This window comes from Scophthalmus maximus, chromosome 13 (genome assembly GCF_022379125.1).
Source record: "Scophthalmus maximus strain ysfricsl-2021 chromosome 13, ASM2237912v1, whole genome shotgun sequence".
Classification (NCBI taxonomy): Eukaryota; Metazoa; Chordata; class Actinopteri; order Pleuronectiformes; family Scophthalmidae; genus Scophthalmus; species Scophthalmus maximus.
The window spans coordinates 15,154,430-15,171,772 of record NC_061527.1 but is presented as its reverse complement, the minus strand read 5'-3'; the positions used below and the strand labels follow the sequence as shown (position 1 = coordinate 15,171,772).

At 41.5% G+C, this 17,343-nt stretch overlaps 2 protein-coding genes across 4 annotated transcripts in view; one reads left to right on the top strand and one right to left on the bottom strand.

Annotated features, from left to right (window-relative positions):
* Window positions 1–7,190, top strand: part of si:ch1073-396h14.1 (disintegrin and metalloproteinase domain-containing protein 10) — a 34,480-nt gene extending 27,290 nt beyond the window's left edge. For all 3 annotated transcript variants that reach the window (XM_035648261.2, XM_035648259.2, XM_035648260.2), the window contains exons 10-15: window positions 651–822; window positions 958–1,102; window positions 1,287–1,470; window positions 3,507–3,606; window positions 3,968–4,188; window positions 6,191–7,190. In XM_035648261.2, coding sequence (XP_035504154.1) covers window positions 651–822; window positions 958–1,102; window positions 1,287–1,470; window positions 3,507–3,606; window positions 3,968–4,188; window positions 6,191–6,295 — 927 coding nt within the window. In that variant the 3' untranslated portion in view covers window positions 6,296–7,190. The remainder of the gene's footprint in view (window positions 1–650; window positions 823–957; window positions 1,103–1,286; window positions 1,471–3,506; window positions 3,607–3,967; window positions 4,189–6,190) is intronic.
* Window positions 7,191–7,388: 198 nt separating this feature from the next.
* On the bottom strand, window positions 7,389–13,656 carry LOC118318523 (lipoprotein lipase). Its single transcript, XM_035648264.2, has 10 exons — window positions 13,403–13,656; window positions 12,331–12,527; window positions 11,842–12,021; window positions 11,505–11,616; window positions 11,144–11,377; window positions 10,214–10,456; window positions 9,792–9,912; window positions 9,361–9,579; window positions 9,160–9,267; window positions 7,389–9,071 (listed from the first exon to the last, which is right to left on the bottom strand). Exons 1-10 carry the CDS (start codon window positions 13,500–13,502, stop codon window positions 9,050–9,052), a joined length of 1,536 nt encoding a protein of 511 aa, XP_035504157.2. The 5' UTR covers window positions 13,503–13,656; the 3' UTR covers window positions 7,389–9,049.
* Between the last annotated feature and the right edge of the window lie 3,687 nt (window positions 13,657–17,343).

Sequence of the window (17,343 nt, the reverse complement as noted above, 5' to 3'; positions counted from 1 at the left end):
AATTCTGGGGGGAAAGCTTTAGTTTGACCTTTGGCCTACTTCCCCTTTCCAACTGTGGATCTGTACAACGGTTTTTAATACTGTGCACAACAGATGAGTTTGCTACTCAGCTGATGGATGAAAAATGGAAAAATACCATTAAAAAAAAACAATTAATTGATTTTTAATTTGGTTACCAGTTTATTCAATTGCAATCATCCAACCATTATCTATACAGCTTAATCCTTTAAGGGTTGCTGGGGGTCACTCAGCTCGTTGACCATCAGATCATCATATGTGTGTCGATGTGCAATGACATGTGTTGGAGTACAGCAGGAGGAGCTCTTTGTTCTGTCCCTGGTGTTCCATGTGTGGAACACGACATTCCTCTGCTCCACCAGGGCCACTTGATTCCAGGGGAATCTTTTGACTGTCTAAAGGCTCAGATTTCAATTTGGAAGTATAACAAAGATAACTTGAAAAGACAACAGTGGTCTGTGATATAGCTGCCTTTGCAGACACCATCTTCAACTAAACCTTGGACATTGATGAAAATGCCATCTGCGATTGTCCTTTGAATGGAGATGTCCAAAAAAACTGCATCAGTGTCCAGATACATCAAGAGAAACACATTCTATGATAATTACTCTGATATTTTGTCTGTGTTTCAGCATGATGAGGGCTCTAACTGCGGGGATCTTGGTTCCTCTGGCGGTAAAGGCAGGTACCTGATGTTCCCTCATGCCACAGATGAGGTGCGTGAAAACAACGACAAATTCTCCCACTGCAGCGTCAGACACATCAGCAAGATCCTCAAACTGAAGAAGGACGACTGCTTTGTGGGTGAGGGGGAAAATATCTGAAACTGTGCATTCTTCACTCTAAATGGTTATATTATTTTGTCAGGACTTTCAAGTGTGTGTGAGTAAATACGCCTGCTGTGTGTTTATTTGCATGTCTGCTCTGTTTTTCGGCCAGTCAGTGACCAGCCCATCTGTGGAAACCAGATTGTAGAGGCAGGTGAGGAGTGTGACGTGGGTCACAACGACACAGACCTCTGCTGCTTCAGTGCTAAAGAGCCTGTGGGAGTCCGGTGTCGCCTCAAGCCTGGTAAAGTCTGCAGGTACTGTGCACACGAATACAAGTCATCAAAGTGTGCATAGACTTTTACCAAAGCAGATCACAATAATATAATATATTCTGGAGATCTTCAATCTACTTTCTAGGTCTGTCTCTATCTGTTTTATATTTAGCATTAATGTGTATCTGTCACCCTATGTATCTATCTCCTCTCATCCATCCGTCAGTCCGAGTCAGGGCCTGTGCTGTGGTCAGGACTGTGGGTTTAAGCCGTCCGGTCTGACCTGTGATGAGGAGACAGACTGTCTGAGAGAGAGTGTGTGTTCGGGCCTCTCCCCGCTCTGCCCCGAGCAAACAGCCAAGGAAAACCTCACCGTCTGCAGCGAGGGCACGCGTGTCTGCATGAACGGGGTGAGGCATCCGACATCGACTGTACCACGGTGTGACTCAACATGTTCAACTCCATTGCCCAACAGCAAGACAATGTGTGCGGCAATGTTGCACAGCTGGTCCCGAGAGAAGAAAAAAAGTTAATTCTTGACCTTGGGAACAGCAGATGACAAAACAAACTCACAGTAAAGTTCATTTAGTGGCTGTTCTGGAGTTTTCAATCATACCACATGGTCTTCAGGAGGGAGTTTGCTCAGTTGTCTGTAACCTGGCTGTCTTGTTTCTGAGACCTTAAACCCCTGAGTTTCAATTTTTTTTCTAAATCTTGAAAAAGGTTTTATGAATTGTTACCTCAACCAAGGCGGTTATGTGACTGGCTCAGTTTGATCGCGACCACCTCTTTTGGTCGGACCAAATTTTGGTCCAATGTTCCAGGCCGTTGTCCAAGGCACCTTTCAACTTGCCATTTTGGCTTGGACCAATCTGAAAAGTCAGAAGGTCCGAACCAAACAAGGCAGGTGTATAAGCGCCCTAAATTTTATCAGTGATCCAGTTCCAGGTCTGGATCCACCAATCTTTTGTAGGTGAAACAGCACATAGGCTGTGGATTGCTCAGCCTTGACGGAGGTTTTGTGTTCTCTGCCCTTGTTTGAGCATGAATATGTCACTGTCTGAAGTTCCACAGAAAAAAAAAGATTTTGAAAGCTGTGAAATTTAAACAATCACAGTACAAATGTAAAAAATAAATAACAGAAAAATTGTAAGTAAAAGTTGAAAATAGTTTTTTTTAAATAAAGTTATTAAAAATAAAGTTCTCTAATGTGAATACAATGCTTTATGTTAAGGATTATACCAATGGCTTTAAATGAATAAGCCTATTTTCTCCAATCCCTCACATACACAGCTTATCATTTTGAAAGTGCTACTGTGTGATTGAAAAGTATGAAAATAAATTCCAAGAAAGGGTCTTTCGAATGAATTTTTGCATGTGTGATTAAAATAAGTTCTAGCTATTTCCAGATTTTTTTTTCTTATTCTTGGAAAATAATTTCGATTTACCATCCACTTGTGTTAACTTTTCATTTGTACACAAATACACAACATAGCATCACTGGAAAAATATCTGATCCTTTGTACAACATGGCAACGTGTGCGACAACATACAAGCTTAATCTTAATTCAATTTTCTCTATCATTAACTTCAGATGATGAACTGTCCTCTGAGCTGGAGAGGCCAGTGATTTATTCCAGCTGTGAATGTGAAATTACTCTCCAGAGGTGCTGTGTTCTAACCTCCAATGACCTGATCCATGAATAACTGGAAATTACTTGTGCCGATGTGGTAACAGAAGGTGGAATTTGAAAAAATAAGAATATTCAAATCAATGATAAGTTATTCCAAATGGCTAATACTCACATTACTCACACAGAATGAAATGTGAAGTAAACACAAAAACAGACAAGTCAAAGTCTAATTCTAGTTCGGTTCATCACAACACTTTATTTCAGTTATTTGAAGCAAAGAAAATTTCTAGAACCACATTTGTGAAGCAGATTACCCACATTGCAAAGTGTAAACAGTAAACAGAGCCGATATAATGTCTTACAACATATTTGTGAGATATTATTGTCTCATACAGTAAATTAGTAACTTAGTAACTAGACTCTGTTTCCCTGATGTCTCTGGTCTATTTCACTTGAGTGTGGTTACAGGTGCAATTCAACCTGATGTATCCGGTAAACACAGCTTTTTAGCCTGGTGTTACTCTTCATTACATTAATGAACAGTGGTGTCACGCTAATCTTTTAATCTTGTGTTGAAGTCACTGTTTAACTGCAAATCTTGTACTCTAAATAATTTTACTGAGCAGTTTTAAATGCAGGCCATATTTGCCATCAACTGGTTTTCACTAATTCCCATATGGGGTGAAAGTCAGTTAGAAGGCTCCACCAGAGTGAACATCAAGTCTACAGTGCCAACATTGCATTATTGTGGCATGATGCATTGCTGACACCAAGTTCATTAGTTGTCTTCCTCTATACGTATCTCTCTGCAGGTGTGTGCGGAGTCTGTGTGTATGAAGCACGGTCTGCAGCAGTGTGACTGTCCAGGAGACTCGATGAGGGAGAAATGCCACATGTGCTGCCAGCAGCCCGGTAACCGCAGGCCCATGTGTGCTCCAATACTTAGGAATGTGTTTACACTTTGTGGCCCAACAAATCCGCCTGTGTCAATTTGTACTGAGGTTCAATCTTACATGATTGTTTTCCATTAGATGACATCATACACTCTACATACACATACTGCAACCCATCTGCCATGATCGTGTGCAAGCTTTGAATATGATATTTCGTAAGAAATGTGAGTGCGCAAACTTTTGTTCAGAAGTCTGGTGTTTGGTAATTTTGCAGAAATAAAAAAAATCTGAGCCAGAAATCCAAATTCATCAGTATGTGGCTTCAAGTAGATGTTGGCTGTGGTTGACAACATATGTTTTCTTTTCGTGTTCTACGGCAGATAAGCCAGAGACGTGTGCCAGCACCACGTCCTCCGTGCTGTCTCGTCACTTCCAAAGGAAACCGTTGGCGCTGGTTGGCGGTGCTCCGTGCTCTGGAAACCAAGGGTACTGTGACAAATTCCACGTGTGTCGCCTGCTGGATGCCGATGGTCCCATCGCAAGACTGAAAAACTCCTTTCTCAGTTTTGATGACTTTGACGACGTAGCAGAGTGGATGAAGGTGAAAGATGATTAGTCTGATGACACATCGAGCACATATTAAGTGAGGGAGGATGACACAGTGAAGGATGAGTAAAAAATAAGTAAAACTACCTGGAATTGTTGAAGTCTGTCATCAGCAGTTAATTTGTTTAGGCCCGAAGATCTTAACAAATAAAGTTGAATCCATAAGCCGTGAAATGCTAAATCAGTGATCACCACTAGTGTGAGAAACACGGGCAATAGGCCCCAATGACAGATATAGTTCTCAGATTTATTAAACAAAGTAAACAACGTCTTACAGGATGATAAAGCAGAGCATTGGGTCAGAAAACAAATAACAAAGGTCAAAATTCCGATGATACAGGAACCAGGTCATAAAGCAGGCAGTGATTAAACACCATAACTGGCAACTGAAAAGGGGAAACACAGGGTTATAAATACACCAGGCACTAATTAGGAAATGATAAAGAGAAAACCGTTTGGATGAACCCACAATGAAGGAAGTAAAATCTCAACACCAGGATAGTGATTTAAAAAGCAAAACAACAGGAAACAAACAGTGTCCTGGCTAAAAGTCGGTCAATGGGTAGATTGTGACACAAATACAATGCATTTGCAGCTTTTTTTAGTCTGGTGTAACCAGTAACTCATGGTAGCTACTGTGAGCTCATGTTAGACAACCTTGGGAACATAAGGGGATATTTTTGTGAAACTCGCAGTCAGTTTACTGACCATGACTGTTCTCTACTTTAACCACCAATACACCAGCACCTGATATCTGTACCTGTTGTACAGCAACGTTTTGATGAGTGAGTTTCGCTTAAATCTTGTGCAGGCTGCACAGGATGATGTCAGCTGCTGGGAATCCTTAAAGGACAATTGTGCCAATAAATACATTCAACAAACGTGTTAGCTCTGGAGAAGGCAAACAAATCTGTTTGGTCACAAAGAAGGCTGCACGGTGAAAATCTGACCAGTGTTTGAGTCGCCAAACTGGTAATTTCTTTTCCTTTGCTTTATGTGGGAGATAGATTACCTTGTAATTTGTTGTTCTGTTACTTGACAATTGTTTCCTGCTTTTCATCTTTATCCTCTCGGTCAGGTCCTCTTGTATTAACTTTATAGATATGGACCTCAAGCTGCTCCACTGACTCACATGACATGACCTTCAGGTCAGACTAGGTTTCAGTGTGTCTGTTCTGTAGGTGAAAAACGATCATTCACCTCGTGCCATAGCTGAGGAGGAAGTCGTCTTTGTAGAGATGCAGCAGATGTTGGCCAGAGGTCACAACCACTGCTCAGCATGTTTGTTAAACTTCCTGTTGTGACGTTCAGATTTTATTTAATGTTTCAGTTGTAGCTGCCTTTGAGATTTTGTTTCTCATGACAGCACGGAGAATCAGGAATGCACTGCGAGGGTCAGCCATCTGCTTCACTGGTGGAAGGAATTACCCTTCGCTCCAGGAGCTACTGTCTCATTTCGCCATACCTGTCTCGCCGAGTCGTAGTTAAACTAGTAATGGACTTGGAATTGAAAAACATGGATTTTAAATAAACATTTTGAAAGTATCTTTTCAGTTCTTTTATGGATAATAAATAGCAGTAAGCTTCGCTGCACACAAATAAAAGTACCATATGTGGATAGTAGATGTAAATTAATTGGATAGAAATTAGTGTGTATGCAAATGTTTATTTCTCAACATGCTGGATTTTCAGTGAATCTAATTCAATATTTAGTCGTATTATAATATACTGTGTATGTTCAGTACTACATTCTTCACTGAAAACAGATGTTCTGAGCTGAAGTGATGCACTAAAGGTCACTGGATGCATTTGTCAATAACTCCAGCTGCAGCTCCAGTCAGAGGAAGAAGCACTGATGCTAACAGTAGGATAAAAGGGAAAACCTTTCCAAATAAATTGTCCAATTTAACTATGTGATATCTCTTTAGCTCGCAGTAAACCATATCGAAAAGACAACGTTTGTACAATTGTTCTTCTTCGATTATCTCCCTCTGCAGGCTCATTGGTGGGTCATCCTGCTGGCTATCCTGACTCTGTCTGGAGTGATGGGCTGCACCGTCTGCCTCTGCAGCCGCACCCTTGACACTAGAGACCTGGACTGACCTCTGACTTTGCATCTCTGTCACCTCTGGGAATACAAGTATCCTCAAGATGACGCACAAATCAATTCAGATTCATTCATCAGGGATTTTGAAGTGTCAAGGCCACATTGTGGAGATCCCCCTTTTCAACTTTGTTCCACATCGGCAACGTGAGTGGTTCGCGAGTGACTTGTAAAGTCCCTGCTCAACACCTCTCACTCTGTTTTGCTGATTATCTTTCTACATCACAATGCACCTGTCCTTTTCCTTGTGACTTTGTCTGTTCACATTTAAACATTCTACCATGTGGTGCATGTGTTGTGGGAAACGTTGCTGTTGCTGTGGGTTAGTCCGTCCCCTCAGAGGGGCCACATACTCTAGCAGTACACCTACAGTGATTATAAGCCAACTGTCCCGACAAAGACTGGTGGGACTCTCCTTGGTTTCAGCTTACTATGTTCTTGCAGCTTTTTTTGAACTTTTACATTACATTCATTTTGCTGATGCGTTTGTCCAAAGCGGCTTTCAATAAGAGCCTTCAACCATCAAGATATTACCCAAAAACAAGTGCTCCGTTTTATATTCTTTTTTGTTTTAATGATTCATGGACTGAGGTACAGTGGCTTTTCTCACAGTGATGGAAAGTTTGTAGGGTTTCTGCTGTCCTGATGTCAATGGGGAGCTCATTCCACCATTGTGGAACCAGGACAGCAGACAGACAAATTTAGTTGAGCGGTGGCTCATTTTACTAATAATGCTGCTCTACTTTGATTGCACAACTATTTTCCTTGTAATGGAGGAATTTTTTATTTTTGTTGTATTACTTTTATAAGGATGAGTACAGTTCTTCCACCAGTAATGATTCAAATGTTGTAGCTAAAATGAATATTTGGAGATAAATCTAATGCTGGCTTTACATTTTGCACTAGTATCTTGATTCATTCCATCTCTTGGGTCACCTTGACACAGTCACAGGCAGTGGCGTCACACCAGCAAGGACACGAAGAAAACAAAAATAATATGCATTTAGAAGCTGTTTGTGTGTGAGTGTGTGCATGTTTGAATTGTCAACATTTTTGCATCAAACACACATTTCACTCTTTACTGATAAAAGTGAGGATAAAAGAGAGTTTATTATCACTGTCACAGCCCTAAAATAACATGTCAGGCTCACAACCTCTCCGATGGCAGTTTTGGTTTATTAAGGACTTTATACAGCACAGTGAATATTTACAAATATGTACAAAAGATTAAAGAAATGTACCTTTTTACAGATTTAGTTCTTCAAAAGGTCAAAACATATATCCAACAGTGTTCTGTACTACAAAACCATCATCAATATTATGGTATTTACACACAATTGACTGTACAAGTAACTTGGTTTAGCAATGCTGTGCCCCCGTTTTCAGTGCAAAGGTGAAACATTCCCTCTTTTTAAAAGTAGGTGTAAATGAAATCACAATGATTACAGTACCGATCTCTAAAGAGCTGAGGTTCAGATATTGCTTATTTACATTCAATGTTATCAATAGACGCACAGAGAAAACACAGACAGCAAAGTGACAACACTGACGCCCCTTTTACACAGAGACTACGCTGTATTGCAGTTAAGAAGACCCTTAATATGTCGCCTAAGTTTCTTTACACTGAATCAAACAAGCCGGCATCATTTTGGAAAAGCATTCTCTTCTGGAATTAGAGCCGGGAACACTACATCAAAATCTATCCTCTCACTTATACAGAGATAATCCCAGCTCTGTCACTACATCCACTGCATTAAGGCGAAACAACAATGCCCCCCCCCCCCCAACTTGTTCGTACTTTCTATACAAAACGGTGAGGTGGGACAAATGTGCAACATCCCCGCCTTGAACAGGCTGTGTAAAAGTGTCTTGAAATTAACCAGGTCTTCTACCTCACTACTCGTACCACATACCTCATAAAGTTTAGACACAAAAAATGGTTGACATAATGTCAGGCACTTGTTTGTCGTAACAGCTTAAGAGTAACGACATCTCGCAGAGGAGCAGCAGTTAAAAATGCTCTAAATGTGAATGTTTGTCTTGGGGGTTTCCATAAAGGTAGGTGGGATAATAACAGTAAAAGTTGAGACAATTTCCGTTCGCAACAGCTTACTTCTGGCGACCATTTACAGTAAGGCACACTGATACAGGTCCCACAGTCACGTATAGTGCTGTGAGCCACAGTGGTGAATGCTCCGTTGGGTTATGCATTTGTCAGATAATCCAAATAGGTAAATAAATTGCAACCTATTGCATAAAACACCTTAAGAAATTCACATTTAAGATTATCTTCCTCTCCTTTTGAGAGCTGGCAAAGGTCTGCAGGGGTGGGAATTGTTCTTCACAGTGCTTGATATGAAATGTAACTTTAATTTAAGGAATTTTACACAATAGGACATTTGTACCTCCATAACTATTATGGTATATCCAGTCATCAGGCCTCTCACTATGTGAGACTCTGAATAGACATTGAATAGTGAGACTTAATAATCTGATTGAATAATACATCTCTACCAAAGACAATGGCCTTTACCTTGTGTACAACAAACAATGTACAACAAGGATGTAAGAGATGGTCATTTACATACGTATTGTTTTAAATAACAAACAGACCTCTGTGAATATACACAAGGGGGTGAGGGGTTTTGTATAATTTGAGAAATACAATAAAATAAGTTACAGGTGAAGAAGTTATCTACTAAGTGCTGAAATGTACCAGAGGGCTTTCAAGAGTTGGGCCTTTTCTTCAAAGTCAGCGGTTCTCCAGAGTTATTCTACAGACAAAGACAAGGTTTTATCGATTTATCAGCATTCACAGTAACAGTGATGGTAATAGTGTAGAGTGACCAGAGTCTAACTCACCTTTTTGGAGTTTGTTTCGAGTTTGTCCTCCATGTATCCTTGCATTTAACAAATGTGACCTCCTGTGTTGAGCTCTGAGCTCCGGGGTCTTTTACACAGAGCACCATCCTGGAAAGGAGATTCATAAAAAACAGTTGATCTATAAGCATCGTCCAAACGCCGCAGATTCATTAATGGCAGGAGGGGGTTCTTCACACTTACTTCTGTTGGGTCTCACCAGCTCGAATGCGGATCTTGTGAACCTCCATGTTACCGTTGTCCGAGTCACCGGACCACCAAGAGGAAACCATCTTCAACATGCTGGAGGCTGACCAGCTATTTGTCTCCTCCCATTTAAACTTCAACATCAACGGGTCGCCGATGTCCTTCTCTGTCACCAGCAGGAATGAATGTGTCCTATTTGTCGCTATTTTCTCCTTTCTGCCAAACAACAGATAGATAAATATTAGAGCTCTACTCCTAGTGGCAACGTAGATGGAGCCTCTGCTCCATAAACAGTCATACAACCACAGTTGGTTGTATGACTGTTGTATGATAATTGTGCAACAGTTACAAAACCGCCCATACCTTGTAAGATGCACGTCAAAGTAATGCAATTTCTGTTTTATAAAGGTTTTAAATATCCCACTCACAGTTTAAGCTCCAGGTTTTCAGCCTCTCCTTTTGTTCCATACAGCGACACGGTGAGCGAGGGCTCCATCTCTGAACGGTTCACCTTGCTGGAGAAATGGATCTTCAGCTGATAGTGGTAAACTGCAGAGTGAGAGAACATTCGGGAAACTTTAAATATGCATGTGGGCTACTGTAGCTGTTGGCTGTTCCAAATTCAGTTTAGCGAGACTAAGCTGCGAGTACACTACTAAGCTCAAAGTATTTTATTATTTTTTTTAAAACGCATCTAAACACATTGTATAATAGTATTTTTTCATGATTAGCTATGGGCCTTGTCTTTGCAATATTGTTAGTTATTTTGACTGGTGGAAATAATGCAGGAGTTTTTGTGAGACGACAGTGATGAGTTTACGCAACACTTCCGTTGTTAAAGCCCCCCTACCTCTGAAAGGCATGGACGCCCGTGTTTTGGTGTACATCTGAACGTTGCGCGCCTTGCGGACCTTGCTGATGTCGTAGCCCACCGTGTTGCAGCGGTTTTTGCGGCAGCTGAGACACATGCCGCGGTCGAACGTGTCGCTGCTGCCGCATCTGTAGGCCTTGGCGCCGTCCTCCTTGTTCAGCAGAGAGTCAATGAACAGGTGGACCGAGCGCTCGTGTTCACACTTGACTGCATTTGTGATAGCTGGGAAGTTGAGAGAGAAGCATGTTTGAACATCTGCGTCTTAAAGAACTCAGATGAAATAAAACATAAGACATTTTCTAACATATTTTTATTCTTTTGCCGACCACACACTAGAATCTAGATGCACTTTACCATATCAACCTATTCAGCCAAAATGACTGATATTGCACCTGACCTTTCCTCTGCCATGTTCGGGACCCTCTGTTTATTTGCAGCCGGGTGTGAATGGGGTCATTGTGCAACTGAAAGCAACAATGTTCACTGCTAAGATGGATTAATAACAAGCAGCAAGCAGCTGCAGTGTTACTGAAGCTACTGGACTGTGCGCTCTGTGTGTGTGCACTAACAATCAGAAAACTGTGCATTGTAACCTGTTTGTTACACTATTGTTTAATGGCAGGTTGTACTGGCTGAACCATAGGTTTTAATTACTAAGACGAAATATTGAATATTAAGTTGAGCAGAACCAGAGCTCTGAGGCTATTTGCATCACTGTTTATTAGTGGAAAATGCTGTCTTAGGAATTAAAAAATCTTTCACGTAGAATAATTCTTCTTGAAGATCGTTGTAGTGCTAATTTAGACCATATAATTATGTTTTTGTAATACCATAAAAGTCAGCATGTTCCAACCTTAGTTACACTTCAAGAGTATCAACAGCATTTTACGGTTGTGAAGTTGTCCTCACCAAATATCCCAAAGTTAGCAATCTTCTCCAGGGCTCCCCTGAGGTTGCAACCCGGCTGGAAGCTGCCTCCGTTGGGGTAAATGTCCACGTGGCCGACAGGCTGCTGGATACCAATGCTGAGACCCAGGGATCCCCGTGTGAAGGTGTGGAGGACGTCCACAAAGTAAGCGTCGTCCGGGGACAGGCGCCTGTGGGCGTGCTCCCCCTCGAAGTCCGGACCAGCAGGGTCCAGACCTGCACACCGAGACAGGGAGTGACAACGGTGAGTCAACCAATCCCCTCTCAATTCACTGTACTGACTTATCATGGCAAGATCACGTGATGTACGACTGAATGTTAGTCAGTGTTCTGTTTGGTTTACCAGTTATTCTTCCGACTTTATTGGTTGCATGGCTGCCAGCAAATCCTGCCACATGAGCCCCAAGGCTGTAGCCAATCAGGTGGATGTTCTCAAGAGGCATGTTGGTCGTTTCCTTGAAAAAAGTCAATGAAAATTTGATTTAGGTATTCAGTGAGACAGATATTCCGCTAACTGTTATAGTTACATGTCATCTTGTGTCAAAGATGTCATTCAAAAGGCAATTGATGACAACTACACGTCTTTACTAGATTTGTCTTTTAAAAAGCCGTCTACTCCTCAAAATGAATATATAGACGAGTGTCACGTGAATGACACCTGAACGTTTGCGTCCACTGACCTCGAGCCAGTCGATGAAGCGAGCGATCTCCTGCCCCACGGCTTTGGTCTTCTGAGCGGCGACCACATAGTGGTTCTGGGCCGAGGTGAGCCAGTCCACCACGATAACGTTGGCCGTCTGCTCTCTCTCGTACAACGCTAACACCAACTTTGCCACCCAGCTTTCGAACATACCACTCAGCTGTGGAAACGGCACATTAAACACTCGACTTACAATGTGGCATGGCATCGCAATAAGCTCATTGGTTCTAATAACATCAAAGTTCAAGCACGTTCTCTGGTATTAACCACAACATGTTGCTGCATGACAAGAAAGTTAGTTATGTCCATTTGGCGAGACATCGTGGCACCAGAATCTGGTGAAATAATGAAACCCTACAATTCACAGGTGTTTTCCTTTCTAAACCAAAAGCGGAGTCACTTGAACAAAGCCCCTGGGGGGTTTTAAAGACCGGGGCACGTCACGACATGCTAAAGCATTTCCGCTCACCGTCCATCCATGGATTACTAGGAAGGTTCTGGAAGTGCTGTTGAAGGTGCAGGCGGCCAGGGAGTCAGGTTTTCCAGGAACAATGTAACACAGGTCGTCATCGGGATGGGATGGTTTGCGAAGGGAGAATTTGGCAACAGTTTGATTGCTGTCACCTTTGTGGTCGAACAAGTCATTCAGAGGCTCGAGGAAGTTACCTGAAAGAGAAGAAAGTTGTGATTTATGAGTACCTTTTTTTTTTTCTTCAACAACCATATAAGAAAAGGGAAATATAGACAGGAGGCCTTCCTCTGTAAATCTGATCTAACGTTCTAGCTGGGAGGTTCGAGACGCCCGACTAGTCGACTGAGTGACGGTTTCCAATGAGCTCCAGCCCCTCATGGCCCCTCAGAAAATGAGCTTCTACCTTAGACCAGATCACTTCTCCTGGGGTTAAACGGGTTCACTTGGTCAGACAGAGTTGTTTTTTTCCGCCCCGGCTTTGTTCCTGCCACCCCACCGACTATAATCTACGTTTCCCCTGGTCCCCACACGGGCAGCTGACTCAACTCAACTGGGGGCTGTGCTGGATTTCAGAGTGGGGGGTGGGTGTAAAGGAACCACAGGGACATTTTCTAGGCTTACATTGCCAAGGGCTTGAAGCTGTGTAGGGGCCATGCTGTGAACACAAAGGATCAGGATTCCACTTCCCGGTGAGATACTTCAGTGGCCTGAATGTTTTCAACGCGTCGCTCTTCTTACTGTATGTCCACTTGAAAACAAACATTTTCATTTTTGTCTCTCATGGGCATTAGTGGGTGGGTGTTCACCGAGAAGCGCAAAGACAGGTCAAGTCGTGGACACGTGATGCATAGTGCGTCGTACACGCCGTTGTTGTTATCAGAGGTCAAACACCACGCGCACATTCTGCTCATAATGCACAATGCGTAAAAAGAGACGGTTACTTTCTTCCCATGACACTTTTCCCGGCGAGTATCTGCACCGATATTAAAATCAATTCCCCCCCCCCCCAGTCTCGCAGAAAAGTCTGTTCGTGTGCGTAAAAGTGGATGAGGTCCCACTGGCAACTCACCAAAAATAGAATCGGCGAGCTCCTCTTCCAGGGACGTCACATGCTGCACGGCTGCAATCAACACCAGAACGTACAGAAACCCGAGCCGCCACGCTTTCATTTCTTTCACAGCCTATTCCTGGTGGAGAAAGTACCGTTATCGGTGAATGGGACCAGGCAGAAAGGGCGAGAGGCGAGTAATAACTCTGGATTCCTCCTGTGGATACTGCCGGTGCGTCCTGTTGCGCGCAGAGCGCTGATATCTGAGCCACCTTGAACACGCCGCGTCTTAAATAGCACCGCTGACAGGCCATTGGCTGCTGAGGCCCGGGCGGGGAATGGAAAAAAATATGAGTAAAGTCAATCATTACACTGTTTTATGAGAAGAGCTAACAACACTGGTAGTAACCTGCAGCTTGTCATCGACGTCAGCAGGATGCAATATTAATATCTAATGTCGGCCTATGTTTCTACCACATCCAACATTACTAGTCTGCTGCATGTTGGGCTGCTTGTAAAGTTGCCACTTGAGTTTTGTTAAAAAATAAAATTAAAAATTTTTAAAAGGACATTTCACACATTTATACAAGTTAAATTTGGCTAGATTCAATGGGAAATCACAAACAATAAAAAATACAAAAAGAAAAACAAATAATGTAGTTTAGTCAAGTTAAATGAATGTAATGTTATATAAATAAATAAATAAAACGAGCACTTGATAAATGTTTATGCACTATCAATTCTTGCACTTTGGGTAATATCTTCATGGTCGAATGCACTTAATGTAAATTGCTTTGGACAAAAGCGTCTGCTAAATGTAATGTAAGTTTATTTCACACAATATAAATTCAAAAGTATATGAATAAGATGTAAAAGTATGAGTGGAGTGAGGTAGAAACCCGTGATTGTAGGCCTATATATAAAAAACACCCCAAAAATATACTAAGATAAAATACGAAACATACCAAATCCCAGTTTATATGTTAGTGTTGAAGAGCCAATATGAACGTTTTAGCTACAAACAAAATACAGTGACAGAGGAATGCATGCCATATTTCTTATCAAACTGTTAGAGAAACCGAATTCTTTTAGGCAGCTAATTTTCATTCTAAATCAAATGTCTCTAAGTCTCTTTTTGCACGTGGACAATGATGCAGAGGAATCCATTAAAATAAACTCTACAGAAAATTCACCGCTGTGTCTTCCAAATAAAAATGTATCAATTTAAACTTCATCATGTATTACAAGTTTTGTCTAAAAAGATTATGTGCCTTACAATATAGGGTCAAATGCAAATACAAAGTCAAGCTAAAAACTAATTTGAAAAGTTGAGGCAAATGTATTTTCCTTACTTTAACCTACCAGTCAGATTCAGACTGTAATCACTGATGAACTTTTGAGACCCAAGGTGTAATCTGTTGACAGTATTTACAGTCACTTTGCTGGAAGCAGTCCGTTGACGCAGGTCATGTGTGTTTGAGAGAAGAGCTGAGCTGAGGTGCACAGACGGAGTGTGTGTGTGTGTGTGTGTGTGTGTGTGTGTGTGTGTGTGTGTGTGTGTGTGTGTGTGTGTGTGTGTGTGTGTGTGTGTGTGTGTGTGTGTGTGTGTGTGTGTGTGTGTGTGTGTGTGTGTGTGTGTGTGTGTGTGTGTGTGTGTGTGTGTGTGTGTGTGTTTCTCTCTCTCTCTCTCTCACCGGTCACCTACATGGCTGACTCTCCCTGACATTCCAGGACACAGGCAGCTTGGCTGGACATAAATGGAGCCTCTTGGGGATGAATCCGCCTGTTGTTGTCATGGCAACAGAGAGCAGAAACAAACCTTTGTTTTAAGTAGTAGTATTCTTAGCATGTTGTGTTTTACGGTCATCTTCTCTTAAAAGAGCATTGCATCAAATAATTAAAAAGAAACATTTGTACTGTTTGAATTCAAATCAGCGATCAGGAAAGCTCTTGACTGGCAACGTCATTGGCAATCACACACTCACTTTCCAGCAAGTCCTTGGTTTCCCTTGCTACAAAAGTTTTAACCATAAGAACATTATATTTTAATTTCCCCTACATGGGATCAATAAAGGTTCATCTTGTCTTATCTTATATCATGTCACTCAACAACTGGGTAAAAATGCTGTTACATTCCAGCTGGAGATTGTGCTAATATTTAGGCAAGAGTAGTTGGCTGCCTCTGACTGATTTGTTTCCCAACCTGGGGCATTTGATGCCAAGACAAACTGGGCGAGAGACCAATGAGCCTGAGTTGAACAGGCCGTAACAAGCGTGTTGCTCTGAAGGTCAATTGGCCATTGGGCGAACCACTGACGTCATAACGAATGACCAGTAACTGTGAGGATTAGTGTAAATATGTATTACTTACAATTTATCTCTTGACTTAACATTTTTAAAGGCACAATCTGTGTTCCCAAATTGATTGCTTGATTGACAAATCATTGACCAGCCAAACTAACCCTAAACGGCTAAGTCATCAGTCCTGTTTTACAATTTTACAAATGACACCTCAGGTAGGACTGAGGGCATTTTACAAAAACGAGCCATACAGTGTGTACAGTATAGAGGAAAATGGACTTTAACAGATTTTAATTGAGTTATAAATGTGCAGTATAACATTAATATTTACAAACTTTTTAAAGAGCAGATTTTAAATAAGAGCCCTGTTGTAGAAATAAAAAAAGTTTCTTCGTATATGTCAGATGAGCAGCTGTCTTTATTTATTTATTTTACTGTTTTGCCAAATTTCAACTTTTCATGGCCTAAGAAAAAGAGTCCTGTATTTAGCTTTGTTATAAAATTTGGATAATTTTCTCTGCCCATCATAGTTTATCAAAATCATGAATTGATGATTGATGAATTGATGCATTCGTTCTACCAACCAAGAAAGCTGTAAGGCTGTTTAATTCAGTGTTGATCTTACTATCAGAGACGGTGTCTTCCTCTTCCTCCTCTGAACACACACCAGATGTTGCTCCCACGGCAGCCCAGCTGGCTTCAGCCGATCAGCTTTTACTGTTCTATGAATGTATGTGACAACTTTTTCCTTGAAAAGCAGTGACTGCATTTGTTTTCCTAGATCCTGCTGCGGCAGTTCAGACCCTTGTGTTCTCGTCTCTGCTGGGGAAAGACTCCTGGTGAGGAGCTGATGAGGAGCTGAGTGAGTCAGACCTCCACAGCGGAGGGTTGCTATAGTCCCAGCAGAGGAATTGGACATGCAGAAACTACTCCATAATATTTTGTCATACATACATACACTACACTGGTTACTGAACAGGTTTTAAAAGTCATTTTTGTGGCCTCAACAACATTTGTCCACCAACACACAGTCATGAGGGAATATTTCCACATTGACCAGTGAGAGAGTTGTTCATAGTTGTATCGGTTCCTCACTGTAACAATTCTCTAAACTCTGATCATTTTTTCCACACAGATAATTTCAGCGATCTTTTCAGAAATCCTCAATCCACAATGTCTATTTCTGCGATGATCTCAGAAGTAGCCAACGGCAAACCTCCGCCCGTGTCGCCATGTTTTCATTCACGGAACGCAGATCCAGAAGGTCTATAAGGTCTGAGATCTGTGGTGTGTCTACTAGTGGAATGCTACAGTAATATATGTAGTACACGAATAGTGCATAGCATGTATGTGAAGAATTACACTTAAAATGCATCTGGTAGTCATATAAAACGATGGGTTTGAATGTGAACATTGTTAAATGATGATTTGTGATCATTACAGGCAGCAGAAATATAACTATGGGATGTTTTTTTTGTTTTTTAATGTAACTTTTTATATCTTTTTGATTTGAAGAAAAATAAGTCAAAATGTGTAAATATTTCTTCAGTATCCCAATTTTGGAAACCACTTAAAAAGCTGTCCTCTGAGGGGAAGATCGGCCTTTCAAGTGTCAACAATCTAGAATGATTAAGAATAAAAGAATTACAGTGTGACTTACT